This window comes from Clupea harengus, chromosome 17 (genome assembly GCF_900700415.2).
Source record: "Clupea harengus chromosome 17, Ch_v2.0.2, whole genome shotgun sequence".
Lineage (NCBI taxonomy): Eukaryota > Metazoa > Chordata > Actinopteri > Clupeiformes > Clupeidae > Clupea > Clupea harengus.
The window spans coordinates 26,952,200-26,968,484 of record NC_045168.1 but is presented as its reverse complement, the minus strand read 5'-3'; the positions used below and the strand labels follow the sequence as shown (position 1 = coordinate 26,968,484).

The 16,285-nt window shown below is 48.0% G+C and overlaps 1 protein-coding gene across 1 annotated transcript; it reads right to left on the bottom strand.

Annotated features, from left to right (window-relative positions):
• Positions 1 to 1,324: 1,324 nt before the first annotated feature.
• On the bottom strand, positions 1,325 to 16,231 carry tnk2a (tyrosine kinase, non-receptor, 2a). Its single transcript, XM_031583733.2, has 16 exons — positions 15,928 to 16,231; positions 12,886 to 12,917; positions 12,443 to 12,613; positions 11,638 to 11,708; positions 10,175 to 10,384; positions 9,491 to 9,643; positions 8,957 to 9,234; positions 8,619 to 8,745; positions 7,740 to 7,886; positions 7,211 to 7,305; positions 6,925 to 7,119; positions 6,035 to 6,126; positions 5,707 to 5,751; positions 3,830 to 5,511; positions 3,404 to 3,499; positions 1,325 to 3,225 (listed from the first exon to the last, which is right to left on the bottom strand). Exons 2-16 carry the CDS (start codon positions 12,887 to 12,889, stop codon positions 3,094 to 3,096), a joined length of 3,498 nt encoding a protein of 1,165 aa, XP_031439593.1. The 5' UTR covers positions 12,890 to 12,917; positions 15,928 to 16,231; the 3' UTR covers positions 1,325 to 3,093.
• Positions 16,232 to 16,285: the final 54 nt, after the last annotated feature.

The following is a 16,285-nucleotide window of genomic DNA, read 5'->3' as shown; positions in this document are numbered from 1 at the left end:
GTTCAGCTCAAAAAAAATACTAAACAAAACAGCAAATACAGCAATGCAAATTTGAATTTGAAAAACAGGAGGGATGCCGATGTCTTTTATATTGTTTCCAAGATGGATACTTTTGTTCCACCCCTTCCATTTTTCTGTGTAGACCTCAGCTGAGATCATCTAAAAAGGACTAAGTATCAGATTGTTTGAAAGTGACAGGCATATCCCCTGCCCTGTTATGTAAAATCAGTTGTAGTTCTAGGTAAACACATATAGCATCATATGTAACATCATAATAAACTCCGGATAGACACGGTTTCCCAGCTTTTCCTCAAGCATCCACGTAGCACCTACCAGCTCCCCATTAGCCACCGCACCTGCAAAGACTGATGTAGGACATCAACCCAGTATATAGATGGCTATCCCACCCAAGCCATTTTTTATTACTGTACGTATCGATGGTCCGAGTCATCAGTTCATTCTTATGCGCAGCAACTTTATCACAGTTAAGCCTCCACAGAGGCCAGGAGTTCACGACTTAAGGGAGAGAAGTCACAGAGAGCGTCCATCAATCAAAGGGAAATCAATTTAACATCATGATTACCCTGACACCTAGTGGTGGCATGGCCCTCGGGGGAAAACAAATTAAAACAAATTTACAAAACAAACAAGATTTTATGACCACCTTTTGGTTTTTACCTATTTATTTTTCAAACCAAGACCAGTCCGATCAATATCAATCTTAGTTAAGAAAAAGTGAGGCAAATAGTTTCACATTTTATTTCATCGTAAATGACACTAATTGGTAAGTGAATATCTGTGGATGTCAGTTTTGATATGCCTTATCATCACTATAGAGATAAGAGCCAAACTGGGCCGATTCAGAAGAAAGAAGAGCAGCTCCTTCTGTTACAAGAGACATGATGGCTGAATGTTGATACTGTCTTTAGGACAGGGCTTTTTTTAATCCACTTTGATCCGCTCTTGTATCATCCTAACCCACTTTTATTTTGAAGGTAGCCCTGTGTATAGGAATGGTAGTCAGGGGCTTAAATCGATCAGTTCAAATCGGCTCAAATCGATCAGCTACTAGATTACCATCACCAAGAGGCCCAACTGCATCAGGGGGTCATGCATTATCAAAACATCCATTTCTAGAGCTCCGTCTGAGGCTCTTTTTCATTTCAAGGAAAAGCTATTAGGTGTTTTGTTTAGGTAGACACAAAAGCACGACCCTCAGAGAGGAAAGGTCAACTGATTTCCCGAAGTGTGTTCGGTCTGCATTGTCATGACTGACTGTGTGGGCGTGAGGCCTAAAAGGTGAGAAGAACACAAGCACAGTTTGTTTTCTAAAAGAAAAATATTTAATACAAAATATACAGAAACTGTACTTTTCATATGTGCAGCCTTGCAACTATAGTAGCATATCAAGGAAACGAAGGTTCAGTTCACCTCAGCATGAGGAAGGACATCTGGCAGATGATGATGAGGAGGATTGTAATACATAGTTTACAGATCTGCTAAAATATCTAAACAAAAACAAAAACAACATTCAAGTGACCGGAGTTTCCCAAATGGCGGAACTGAAACATTATTGCACACTTACACAGATATCCCTGGTGTCCCTTTGGGTCCCATCTAGCTAAGGGAATGGCATTCTTTCTGTTCGTGTTTCTCCGGTGGAAAAAAAAAGAAAGAAAAAGAATGTAATGTCGATTATGTTCAGACTGGAACAGTCATTGGCACACGCTTGACCAGCTCAGGTGCCGGCGGACTGAGAGATGGGTCAAGCATGGTACATCTAGCAGAGATCACAGACCACACCGCGGGGCCTCATGGGCACAACTCAGGAAATACAGTAGCACTCGGGAATGAGAAACATGATAAGGTACCGCAGTGCAAAGCTGAAGCACTATGCAGTATAACACATAGCAAACCGCTGTTGCCTCGGCATTAGCTTATTCTGAGGAACAAATCACATTAATGGTCTTTCATATTGTAAAGCTATTAATAAATACTATATTTCAAAATGACATTAAAAAAAAAAAAAAAAAAAAAAAGCAGAGGCCAGAACTATAAAAAGAACACACACAATGAAAATACACAACACATACCAGAGGTATCTTTTGATTGTGAGGATTCCTCTAACTGATATAATAAAAATATATGAATACACTTGTCATTTCTCTCTGCACCGTACGGTGTTCACACATGCTGGTAACACCATGACTAACAGCCCAGGGAAACCCAATCTAACGAGGAAGCCCTGATGTGGATACAAGTACCTCAGCAAAGCAGCCTTCCTTATAGTGCCTACTGCTATGCTAACGTTACCCTGGAAGCTCCATAAATAACATATCACATATTTGAAACACAAATAAACACAAATGACATTACACATGATTCAGATAACAACTACTGTATAAAATAAACAATATTTGGTTTCACCAACACTGCACCAAAAAGTACCAAAATGGACAAAAGATTATACAGCATTCTTAAGCTTTGAGAGTGTGCCTTTAGCCTCTCGACACAATTTTGTAGTTTAACAATTCTTAAGATCTCTTTACATCTGCAGGCAAATCTGTGTTGCCTGAGCAGAAGCCTAAAGTAAGCTATGAAGAACATCATCTTTACTTTCTGCATTGCACTGAATGATTGTGGCTATGCTGATTAATATTCCAGCAAATAGGTTCAATTCAAGAGTCCTTGAGGTTTGAATGTGGAACATGGAGAAAGCACTACTGTAGCCTATAATCTGCAGAATATGCATTGGTATTTGTCAATAATAATCCCTCATGTACATCCTATAGGGTTACACAACATGTAGTTTGCGGAGCTGTGCTAAGCAACAAAAAAAACTGAAACAAAACAAAACAAAAACAAACATTAAGGAGAGCTGTGCCTCCTACTGCTTGATCAACAGCTCTTTGCCACAAGAGAAAGTTCACTCTTGTTCCAGTGAATCAGATGGCTCATCTTCGTTTGCGCCCAGCTATCACTGCCTGCAGCATCCCAAACACATTCATATAGTATACACAGCAGCCTGTTAAGGGGATGGAGATATGGACTAGCTGGCACAAACACACTGATCGATACGTCACCAGGGCTGGACTACCTCTGCCTGGTCGGGCCGTAGGAGTCGAGCATCTGGGTGCTGGCCTGCTCCAGGTTCCAGTTGCACCTCTGCAGAGCCTCCTGGCACTCGGAGCGAGCCTTCAGACCCAGGCGGAACAACTGCTCCACCTGCAAACAGGAGAAGAGTTGGACGACTGCCCAGTCGGGAGGAGGGACCCTTCGGCCAGGCTAACAGGAGACACATTTATTACAGTCACGCCGTCCTCCTGTAATAAGGCTCCCCCTCCACAGCCCTTTAATTACAGGTGCCTGTAATCACAGTGGGATGTGAGGGAGCAACCGGTACCTTCAGGTAGCGGATGGCCTCCGGAACATTCCAGCTGTGGCTCAGCAGGGCCGCCTGACACTCCTCCACCGTCACACCGTGCACAGCCTCCTGAACCTGAGGACACACACTCAGTCAATCTGAGGCTTTTTGTCAACATGCACATCATAAATAATATTGACATTACATTTAGTCATTTGGCAGACGCTTTTATCCAAAGCGACATACAAAGGAGATAACACAGTATTATTATGGAAGCTCATGGCATTAACACATCAGTTTAGTAGCTAATGTAAATGCTACGTTATTTGTGCGGATGCCGAGCTACATAGGCATGGTAGACAACCAGGAGAAATGTCTTGGGAATGAGAGAAATGTTTTATTAAAGTTGTATTACAAGTTTCGTTTTGTCTGTGAATATATAAAGAAAAATGGCAATCTGCTTACATATTTGACAGAGTTGAGGGTAGGCGCAGTGGACTCTGATCGGTTGATGCTAACTTGGTTGGTCGTCCAGGCCAGGATTGGGGGGTTAGCTATCCCACTGCTGTTGGTGGTTGAGCTGTAGCTGGGCTTGCTAGCTGGCTTCTGCTGAATCATGGGCCTGACTGTAGCCATATTGGTGGTCTTCCTGTCCTCGCTGCTCTCCGAGTCCCTCAGGAAGCGCTCATATTTGTCCAGGTAAGCGGGCCTCTCGGGCAGCAGGTAATAGTGCGTGCTGCTGGCCTTGGTGCCGTCACACACCACCGGCAGGATGCAGGGGGCCTTGGCCTGGGCCTGGGCCGCCTCCGTGGTGGTGTACTGGGGGTCTCGCGCAAAGCTGTGGGTGGCGGGGGTGAGGGGCACAGGCTGCTTGGGCGGAGGAGCGGCGGGGGAGGGGGGCAGGCAGGGCGCGGCGGAGAGGAAGGAGCCTAGCGTGCCCACGCAGCACATGCCCTGCCCTGACCTCTGGGGGGAGCCCACGCGCAGGGGGCCCATGGGGCTGGGGGCCCGGGAGCTGGGCTGAGACAGGGCGTGGTCCCGGGGCGGGATGCGAGGCGGCCGCTCCTGGCCGCCGGCGTCGTCCGCTCGGTCGTCTCGGTCGACCTCGTCGCTCAGCGAGGCGGAGGAGCGGTAGCTGGGCGTCCGGGCGCGTCTCGAGGGCCGCATGGGCGGGATGGGGATGCGCGGCGGCACCTGGGGCTTGTCCTCGAAGGAGGAGGGCAGGATGATCTGCCGGTGCCCGGCCGGGGTGAAGGCCATGGGGATGGGGGAGGAGGGCAGCGAGCGGCCGGCCGGTGGAGCGCGCAGCTTCACCATCACCTCCCGCTGCAGCTCCTGGAAGAGCTGGGCCGTCTGGGCCGTCTGGGCCGTCTGGGCCGTCTGTGCCGTCTGGGCTTTCTGTGCTGTCTGTGCCGTCTGTGCCGCCTGTGCCAAGAAGCGCGTCTCGTCTGTGGGCAGTGGCGGCAGGAAGAGGTTGCCCTCCACGCCTGCCTTCTCAGCGCCGGAGGACTCTCTGTCTGCGGAGCCGTCTGGAGGGGGCTGCTGCTGGTGGTGGCCGGCCTGCTCCGCGCGCTGGCTGATGGAGCTCACCTCCGCGCGCTGGCTGATGGAGCTCACCTCCGCGCGCTGGCTGATGGAGCTCACCTCCGCCCGCTGGCTGATGGAGCTCACCTCCGCCCGCTGGCTGATGGAGCTCACCTCCGCCCGCTGGCTGATGGAGCTCACCTCCGCGTCCTCCTCGCCTCTCCCTGGCGCCAGCTCGTACTCCAGCGCCACCTCGTCGTAGGCCGGCAGCAACGGCAGCGGCTTGTCCCAGTCCAGCACCGGCGTGGGGTGCAGCGGGTTGGGCAGCGAGAGCGTGGGGCTGTGGGGAGGCGCGGGCGCGTCCAGGATGGAGCCCACGGGGGCGCTGGCGGGCAGCGGGGGCACTTTGGTCGGGGCCTCGGCCACGGGCGACGGCGAGGCCGAGCTGAAGCTGTCGTCGCCAAAGTCGATGAGGGAGACCTCGCTGAGGTGGTCCGTCTGCTGGGTCTCCCAGGGACGCAGGCGCAGGCCCAGGTATGTGGACGGCTTGGGCAGGGACAGCTTCTTCACACTCGTCACCATCAGGTCGTCATCGTCCATGACCGAATCATAGAATGCCTCTTCTTGAAACACAAATCACAAAAAAAATAACGTTAAAGATTTACATTTTCATTACCTGTAAGACATCCTAAAAATACACAACTCCTATGCTGTTGTTACATGTAGCAAGAGAAAGAGGCCTGTAAGGGACTGATTAAACTGAGACGAGAGGCCGAGGCGACGAGGCGACGAGACCGCAGACGGCAGAGCCCACTCACTCTTGAGCAGAATGGCAGGTTGAGGAGGCCGCGGAGGGGGCTGATCTAATGGAGGTCACAGAGTTGGAGAGGAGAAATGAGAGGGAAAAAAGAAAGAAGAAAAAGAAAAGAAAACGATTTAAAGAGAAGTAAGAGAGCAAATGGTGGTGAAAATTGGAAAGCAGTACAGAACTTTGATCTGTAAAGGACTTCAGCCGATAGGGAATATAGTGTGAGAGAGAGAGAGAGAGAGAGAGAGAGAGAGAGAGAGAGAGAGAGGGAGAGTTAATGAAAATGACCTGGGTGAACCATAGATATAGAAAAGGACAATAAAAAAAAGCCCACATACTTTTGGCTCGATTGGGGAGTTTAGTGGGCCGGTCAGCATCTGGGTCCATTCCAAAAACATCTTGAGGATCCATAGGGTTACCGAGGTATAAACTTAGAACGTACACACACACACACACACACACACACACCCACAGGCGCAGGCAGAGGGGCACACACACACACAAACACACACACAGGCATGCAGGCATAAAAAGATTAATTATGGAGAGGACAGTTTCCCCACAATCAACAATGCAGTCTAAACACAAAACTGTATAATATATAAAAACAATACAATAAGTTGTGTCCAGTCCATGAAAACATAAATCAGTTCACATATACAAACATGATTTTAATGAGTCAGAGATGGTAAACAATCAAGTTCACCAAGACACACTGGAGAAGTTATTTGCTGCCCTCTAGTGGTACGTCTGGGTACATATTTTGGTGAGTTTGAAATGTGAAAATAGGCTCTCAACTTACGAATCCTGAATCAGTATGAATACAGGGTAAAGCATATAATACATGATAAACTAGCAAACAGAGGCACTCTGCTCAGAGGCACTCTGCTCAGGTGGAACGAACTGCCTAGTACTACCAGAGCAGGGGCGTCCCTCTCTACCTTCAAGAAGCTTTTGAAGACCCAACTCTTCAGAGAGCACCTCCCTTCCTAACTGGCACCTTGACTAGCGCTTAACTTGCACTTCAGCAGTTACATTCCTGCACTTCTTTTTCCTTTCTAGGTCGTTTTTCTAATTCTTATGTAAAGTAGTATTTATTGTTACGCCATGTTCTTTATTGCTCTTAGCTTGACTGTTCTCTCCATTGTATGTCGCTTTGGACAAAAGCATCTGCTAAATGACTAAATGTAAATGTAAATGTAAATGTTTGGGTGACTGCTGGCCTTACTCATCTATCTTGTCCGGGGCGCCCCAGCTGCGGTGTGGGTCGGTGTCGCCGTGGCCCGTGTGGATGAAGCTGTTCTTGAGCGGCCTGCTGATGTCCTGAGCCGACAGCCCGGCCACCGACGTCACCACGTGCCGAGGGAACTGGCCCACTTTCAGCGTCTGCCGGTTCTGACCTCGCCACCAGTAGTTCTCGGCCCTGCAGCGCAGCACGCGGTGAGTGGATGAACATGTACTACAGTGTAGAACACAGGAGAACCGGATGTGCTTACTAGATTGGCAGGTTTTACCTTCCCTCAATGATGGTGATGACTTCATTCAAGTGGATCTGAAGTTTGTCTGCCTCATCAAAGTCCTGCAGCGCCTTCATGTCGGTGGGCATCGTCTGCGGAGAAGATGGCGGCAGGAGGGAGAAGCTCAGGCAGATGAAGACAACACTGACATGATATGTGATGGCTCTGTCCTTGAAAGGCTGAGCTCATTTGAATGGGATAAAATAACTGAACAACTAAAGATTTTCCCCAGGAATATTTCTTGGAAAATGTCTAGAAAAATGGAAATGGCTACACAACTAAGCAGAAACACAGAAACAGGCAGAGGTCATCACCATATTAGATTCAAAGTTCCAATAACAGAGCACTGTGGACACAACATCCCTTGTGTATGATCACGACACACTTACCCAAAACATCTCACATACTAAAGCATATTGTGGCTAACTCTGACTGTGTTTATGACACTCTGAAGGTCAATGAGATAACCGGGAGAGCATTAAAACCATGAATCATCACAGCTATCAGGACATCATCAGGACATTACCTCAACCAGGAAGTCCCTCAGGGCCACAAACGTGGGTCTGTCTTCAGATTTGGGAGACCAGCTCTGCAACATGACGTTGTAAATATCATGGGGACAGTCTTCAGGTCGCACCAGCCGCTCCCCCTCCTTATCAATCTTATGGAGGATCTGTAGGGCAACATGTCCATATTACACACAAAAACTCAAACAGATGGAAATCGGAAATAGCGTAGGTTCTATTTCTACACTTCTTTCAGTATTCTTATCACGTCAACTATTTATGATTGTATGTGCAGTCGGTGTACTAAACTGGTTAGTATTCACATTATTCCTTATGAATTTAGCAGATGTTGTAGTATCACAAGGTCAATTCTAATGGAACAACATTTCACATTTAATTATGAACCTGGGACCTTTGTCTTAAAATAATACTGTAACAGTTTAAAAATTAGAAATTTTAATGGATTGAGTTAATATTTTGGGTCATAGTGACTCAAAACTTCATTGTAGGACAGCAAATGTGTGTGCTTGGGTAAAATGTGCCTATGTGCACAAGAATAGAAATACTAAACCATTTTGTATTGAACTGTATAGGTACAGGGGGAGGGAGTGTGTGCACCTGTGTGTGTGTGTGTGTGTGTGTGTGTGTGTGTGTGTGTGTGTGTGTGTGTGTGTATGGGTGTGTGTGTGTGTGTGTGTGTATGGGTGTGTGTGTGTGTGTGTGTGTGTGTGTGTGTGTGTGTATGGGTGTGTGTGTTTGTGTGTATGGGTGGTGTGTGTGTGGGTGTGTGTGTGTGTGTGTGTATGGGTGTGTGTGTGTGTGTGGTGTGTGTGTGTGTGTGTGTGTGTGTGTGTGTGGTGTGTGTGTGTGGGTGTGTGTGTATGGGTGTGTGTCTTTACCTGGCTACCATTGAGGCCCAGCCATGGCTCCTGTCCGTGAGTGAACATCTCCCACAGCGTGACCCCAAACATCCACGTGTCGCTGGCGTGGGAGAAGGTCCTGGTCTTCAGGCTCTCCGGGGCACACCTGCTACATCACAGAGGAGGAGGTGAGAGACAGAGGCACAGACAGAAGGAGAGACGGAGAGAACACGCAAGGGAAAGAGACATGGCTCTATGGTTATATGAGAGAGAGCAAGACCACCCGGATGAAACGAGCCCTATGGGGAGGGGACAGGTGCACAGGATCACAGGGGACACATTAGACACGAGACCCTGCTGTGTCCGTCTCGGCTCACCAGGCGAAGGGCACTTTGTGGTGCTCCTGCATGACGTAGTGGTCGTCGTTCTGGGGCAGTGCCCTCATGAGGCCAAAGTCACCGATCTTGACCAGCTCGTTGGAGGCCAGCAGGATGTTGCGGGCAGCGAGGTCGCGGTGGATGAAGCGGCGCGACTCCAGGTAGGCCATGCCGCAGGCGATCTGCACGGTGTAGCGGCACAGCACGGAGATGAGGATGTGGCCCTGGCGCTTCCGCAGGCGGTCCAGGAGGGAGCCCAGGGGGGCCAACTCTGTCACCTGGCACACAGACAAACGGGAGCAAGTGTCACTGGTGTCTATCAGAAATATCAGTGAAGTCACCATATCAAGGAAACATATTTCCACAAAGGTATTCCTAAAGACATTCCAATATTCCTCCCCCCACAATTTGACCTCTACAAGAACTTGTCCAATAACAGGCTGATCCTATCAGCGAAGGGCAAGAAAAGCGTTTTCTAACTTGGCAACATTGATGGCAGACTGTATTGGCGTGCCAGTGATGAATTTTTCTCACCATCTTCATGGGGTGTGTCAGGACGACGCCGTAGAGCGTGATGAGGTTCTGGTGGTCCAGGGAGTGCATGGCGTTCACCTCCCGGATGAAGTCGTCCAGGCCCTCGGGCTGCTCCAGCAGGTCCGTCTTCAGGCACTTCACGGCCACGTTCAACTGCGCGGACGGAGGAGTGAGAAACACGGGAGAGCACAAAATGACTCACGCGTGGCGTCGCAGACTCCCACACATTCACTGGCGTCTCTCCTCTCAACACACGTTGGACAGATATGAACATGCCCGCCCACGATCACTGACACATCTCTCTATCCATTCAATCGCTCAGTCATTCTTCATTTTGTATCTTCTCCCACCATCCGTCCAGCTTTTCAAATCAGCCGCCTGAGTAAGACCATACTCATACATTCATTTATTGATGGCCAATGACTGTTCTCTAAAAGGAGGACACATATATTTTAACATACACACACACACACACACACACAATAATTAGCCATTCTTTTTAAGTCAATGAGACACCAGTTCAAAGGTCACAACAACAGTGTCGGTGGCGCTGAATAAAAAAGAAACGTATGACATGGACCATCAATTCCTGTCTGATAAATGCAACACTCTCGCTGTCTAGATAACCCTACATGCAGGAATACAAACAGCGTTAGAAAGCCCCCCGACCTCCTGTCCACTCACCACTCTTCCAGAAGGGGCCTGCCACTCTCCACGCTTCACCACCCCGAAGGAGCCGTCCCCCAGTTTCTCCAGCAGGGTCAGGTCCCGGTCACTGATGAGGCAGGTGAGGGCAGCCTGCTGGTCCCCGGAGGCTGGGCAGGGCGAGGGGCCCCTCAGGACCGTGGTGGCTGAAGCCTGGGACTCCGTCTCGGGACGCTTCCCTGTGAACACCTGCTGGCCCAGGTACAGCGACTACAGCTGAGAGTAATTCCACCTGGTTCCCCCCTACAGCTGGCCAAAGCTCCATAGCCACGCAGGCTGGAGTACAGTGATGGAATCCATAATGGAAGCTTTGGTTTAGTTGAGTGACAAGAACACATTTTTTGGATTGATTGATCTTTAAATATGATTGCTCGTGTAGCAGGTGCCTTTACCACAAGAAAGCCTGGGATGATGACAGAATACAGAGTACAAACGGCCTCCATTACATCTGTCACTACCTGCATCACGCTCGGTCCTGACAGAATGGCCGTATGGTGTAAAGGTGAGGCAGGCAATGGGACTGATCTCTAATAGGACAATGTTGTTGTACTCAAAGATCAGTGGCTGTTGGAGGGACCTGCCTTAAGGAACCACAGCGTACCTTGCTCATCCAATACCTGCCTTAAGGAACCACAGCGTACCTTGCTCATCCAATACCTGCCTTAAGAAACCACAGCGTACCTTGCTCATCCAAGACCTGCCTTAAGGAACCACAGCGTACTTTGCTAATCCAAGACCTGCCTTAAGAAACCACAGCGTACCTTGCTCATCCAAGACCTGCCTTAAGGAACCACAGCGTACTTTGCTCATCCAAGACCTGCCTTAAGAAAACCACAGCGTACCTTGCTCATCCAAGACCTGCCTTAAGGAACCACAGCGTACCTTGCTCATCCAAGACCTGCCTTAAGGAACCACAGCGTACCTTGCTCATCCAAGACCTGCCTTAAGAAACCACAGCGTACTTTGCTCATCCAAGACCTGCCTTAAGGAACCACAGCGTACCTTGCTCATCCAAGACTGACCTTAAGTAACCACAGCGTACCTTGCTCATCCAAGACCTGCCTTAAGAAACCACAGCGTACCTTGCTCATCCAAGACCTGCCTTAAGGAACCACAGCGTACCTTGCTCATCCAAGACCTGCCTTAAGGAACCACAGCGTACCTTGCTCATCCAAGACCTGCCTTAAGGAACCACAGCGTACCTTGCTCATCCAAGACCTGCCTTAAGGAACCACAGCGTACCTTGCTCATCCAAGACTTGCCTTAAGAAACCACAGCGTACCTTGCTCATCCAAGACCTGCCTTAAGGAACCACAGCGTACCTTGCTCATCCAAGACCTGCCTTAAGAAACCACAGTGTACCTTGCTCATCCTAGACCTGCCTTAAGGAACCACAGCGTACCTTGCTCATCCAATACCTGCCTTAAGGAACCACAGCGTACCTTGCTCATCCAAGACTTGCGTTTGCTCAGGGCTCTTCTTCTCTTCACAGCTTCCCACAGCCGCCTCTGACCTACAACACACATTTACATTACATTTACATTTACATTTACATTTAGTCATTTAGCAGACGCTTTTATCCAAAGCGACTTACATATGTGCGACTTACAATGTATACACATTTTACATTTACACTGATGGCACACTGCACATCAGGAGCAATTAGGGGTTCAGTGTCTTGCTCAAGGACGCTTCGACAGGGAATCGAACTAGCAACCTTCTGATTACTAAACGACTTCTTTACCTCCTGTACCACTGTCGCCCCACACACAAACCCAGCAAAGAGGTGACAATCGGACAACTTGACATAACAGCATTCACATGCAAACTGTTTCACACTCTTAAGTCCTCAGTCCTCAGACTCATTCAACTTTTTGTCCAGCTTTTGTGGAAAGACAAATGGAAAATGACTCATGAGTACAGAAGCCCAGAACAATGAATTTACAAAGCTGTGGTAGCCTTTCAAGATCAGCCATTTTCAAATTCCACAAGGACATTTCACTGTTCTTTGTGTGAAGTGGGTGGTAATGATTCAGAGATGACGGTAGCTGAGATAGCATTTGCCAGTATGGGTCTATTTGTTTATGTGTGCATGTGCATTGTAGTGGTGGTGGTGGTGGGGGGTTGCATCACTTACCTGGGCGTCCCATGCCAATCTTCTCCAGGGTTAGGGTTAGGGGAGTGTGTGTGTGTGTGTGTGTGTGTGTGTGTGTGTGTGAGAGGGGCGGGGGGGGGGGCATCTCTTACCTGGGCGTCCCATGCCAATCTTCTCCAGGTCCTCCGTCTTGACGTAGTCAAAGTGGGAGAGACGCGTGACGTTGAGTTCATCGCGGATACGCAGGAAGTACTGCTGGAGCTGGACATCAGTCAGCAGCTCCATGAGCCAATCAGTGCCTTCGTCTGCCTGCATGGCTTCACCTGATTACAAAACACGCCAACACTTAAACACATGGTCAAAATAAGCAACAAATAGGATATGAAGGAAGATTCTAAGCTATACAGGGGTTCAAAAAGAAGGTCCCAAGGCATGGGACATGACAACCCATCAACTCGACCACATTTATGGTCGAGATATGAATGTTCACCTCTTGTTTGGTGACTGTCCCCAGTAAGTATGCCAACTTTCAAAACTTCAAAGCTTCACTGCTTATCCCCCAATAAGAAAAGTTGGAAACACAATGGGTGCCTACCCATCGTTCTGCTTGGCCCCCAGTTAAAGGATCTAAAGAAAAGGGTTATATGGTCGGGACATTTCATTAGATGGTGATCATTTTTGACAAACATACTGTGACATAACAGGTAGAATTTCACTGGTACTATTACTATTACTATTAGTGATTTATTAGATTTGATGTAATAAATATATATATATATATATATATATATTAACCTTCCCACAAATATAATAATTATTAAGTTTGTGTTAGGCAACAGTTATTACATTTGCGGGATTATTATATTTTTAAAAATGCGCATTTTTATTAAGTTTGTGGGTGCAACACAGGGGTGAGATTAGTATGATTTTGTCAGACTATCAATCAGCTGTTTTCACGTAGACACAGTCTATAAGCTCTGAGGACTGATGAGGACCACCAACCAATCCACCGATGGGGATTCAGTTCAAGGGGATTTGGAATTCACCACCACAGGAAGAGAGTTGATGTTGATGTAGACTGGCTAAAAGCGAAATCAAACGGTTTCACATTAGAATCTGGACTCTGCCCACTATGTGCTCTTCTTACGCAGAGGAAACCCAAGAGGGACGAATGCATGAAACGAGCCACGAGTGCTGCACACACACACGGGGTGTTTATTAACCTCTCACTGATGCAGTCTGCTGAGTCACCAATGAGGAATACACAACCACAAAGTTGGGTGCCTCTGAATACAGCCTTTCCACTTCAGGTTTTGCCCAGTCTCTTCTCTACTCTTCTCTTTCAGTGTCTGCCAGTTCTTTCTACAACAAGTACATTAGCATGCCCCCCTCTCTCACACCTATCCAATGCTTTCATCCATTCCTGGGTGCCGTGCCAGTGAGAATGCAACACTGGAAATCTGGTGGTCTTCAACGCCACAAACAGGCCCAAACAGAACAGTCTCGTAACGTGACCCAACACAGGGGCAGAAGCTGGCTGAGTTGGGCAGGCTGTATCACCTACCGCTCCAGGACAGAGAGGATTAGAACCCCACCTTCCACCTGCCCTATTTCTGAACCACGACCCAGATCAGTCACCCGTCAGATGGGCGCCCACACAGGGAAGTCGTAACGGTCCTCAGCCTACCACGGACCTAAACAGTGCTTCCACATTCAGCCATTCAAAGCCAGACCATGTATCAACAACAGTTCAATCTAAACACACACACAAAAACAACAAACCTTCAGGTGACTAACAAGCACAGGTGCTAAATGGCGTGGTCTATGTATGATGACGAAAGACACTGAGAGCAGTCCCCAGGAAGTTGACACAGACAGTGTTCCTTCAAATTTGTCATTTGTCAGGAATCTAGATTGTCTGTGAGAAATGTTACCTTAGTAGGCTAGCTCCTCGGGGGATTGTCTTCTTCCCGTAAATATCCAAAGATCCAACAGAGCAGTACCGCTCGCTCTCCTTCTCACATAGAACTCTGAATCAGAGCATCCTGCTCCTCTCATTACTGCTGAATTATTCAGCTTCCATAGAGAGCAGGGAGAGAGGGTGGGTGAGTGAGAGATGGACAGAAGGTTGGGGGGGGGGGGCTTATGTACGTACATTGAATGCTCACATCTAGATACATGATTCACAAACAGCATACACTCCGTGACCACACAAGCTACATATATATATCCAGGAATGGCAGTATTTCTAGAGGCCATGAGTGTCCCCTGGCTGTGTCTGTGATAAAAGGAGGCAGAGGGAGTAGCGACAGTAATCCTGCCTAACAGAAGCCTCAGCGGGGCAAAGTGGACTGGGGACCACATGGCATGGCTAGGCCTCTTGAGGACGCCTTCTGTGCTGGCAGTCGTGAGGGTTGGATAGAGAAAGTGACACAATGAAGGAAGTGACACTCTCACACACACACACACACACACACACACAGTTAACATACACTAGAGAGGGATGGCAAGCGCTACTGAAAAGCTACACTGTCTCGCTGTTGACATGAATGAACAAAAGGAGTCATTGTACTGAGAACATTTATGAACTCTACGACTGAATATACTTCTTGGGTGTGTCCCTGGGATTGCCTGCAGGGAAAATACGCCTGAGAAAATAGGACACAGACTCACTTCAGCCTTGAATGGTGTGTGAGAGGAAAGCAAACATGGCCAAATGCTCTTTCTGAAAACCTTTCAATATTTGTATCATCAGTGCTCATTCTGGTTATACTAAACATGGTATAAATCTACAATGTATTCATCAAGGTCACTCTAGCATTGGCTTACTCAGTTTAATCAAGCTGCTTTCTCTAGCAGGTGTCATTAATTATGGACCTTATTTGTGCATTGCGGTCTAGGCCTCGACATCTGTTGTCATGTGGTTTAGCCAGAGTTTAGCACCTTGTCATTCAATGGTGGGTGAAGCACAATTAAAAGCAGGCCACCACAGTCACACGGATTTCAATAGCCTACACGTCGGACAATAGCCTACACGGCATAATCTCTAGGAGACACTCTGAGGATGCACCACCTGTCGTAGGCTACTCGAAGGGAACAGAGAAAACGGATAAATGTAAGGTAACGGGGGGTGGGAAACGACGGGAAATGTATCCGTAGAAGACAGAAGTAGTTTAAGATAAATTGGAGGCAACAGTTTTAACTTCACGAGTTGAAAATGTGATGCACGTGTCTTAGTGACATCCGCAGAGTTGCAGTCGAGCGCGGAGGCTGCGCGACGAGCGCAACCTATATTCAGCAGGCACATGATAACCACTGCATACTCGGGTGTTACCCACAACGCTAGACTGGACCGCCCAGTTATACAGTACACATGATTTCACTTTATTTATGCGTCGCATTTTGACATGGGTTACAAAGATCACGAAGAAATGCCGTCAAGATAACGTTTGTTTACATAAATAGGCATGCGAAACCCAATGGACGCAACGATGCCCGACTCGTGCGTTAAACAATATTTAGCCATAGATTAATACCATATAGAAAACCACGTTTCTATGTGATTATTTTCTATTGCAAGTGCTGTATTTGCAGTACATGTTTCCAGAGCGGATTAAAATAACGACAAACAACCTACCTGTCTGTTTACCGCAAGATGTAAACCCCGGGCCGTTACCAAGTTCTGTTGTAAAACGCGATATCAAGGCCGATACATTCTGTCTTTATAGTCCTTCACTGCAGTGTAGGATATAATTAGCCATATTCGAACATGCGACATTTCCAGCAGGATGCAGGCTCATTTATTGTACAAGCCGTCTAGCTAGCCATGGATTACAGCGTCACAGCTTCATTCCTCGCTCGATTGATCTCTATTCTCGCCCTCCACCGTCCCCATTTAAAGAGACACACACGCCAGCTACCAAACTGGGTGAAAGAGATTATGACTGTATAACAAATCAAATTCACTTGTGAGTCTGTGTATATTTATGCGCACA

Excerpts from the sequence above, each read along its gene's own strand:
- tnk2a (XM_031583733.2), bottom strand. Across the intron at positions 11,709-12,442 it reads GATTGGCATGGGACGCCCAG|GTCAGAGGCGGCTGTGGGAA; the intron begins GTAAGAGATGCC and ends TGTGTGTTGTAG. Across the intron at positions 7,306-7,739 it reads TGAGGGACTTCCTGGTTGAG|ACGATGCCCACCGACATGAA; the intron begins GTAATGTCCTGA and ends TCTTCTCCGCAG.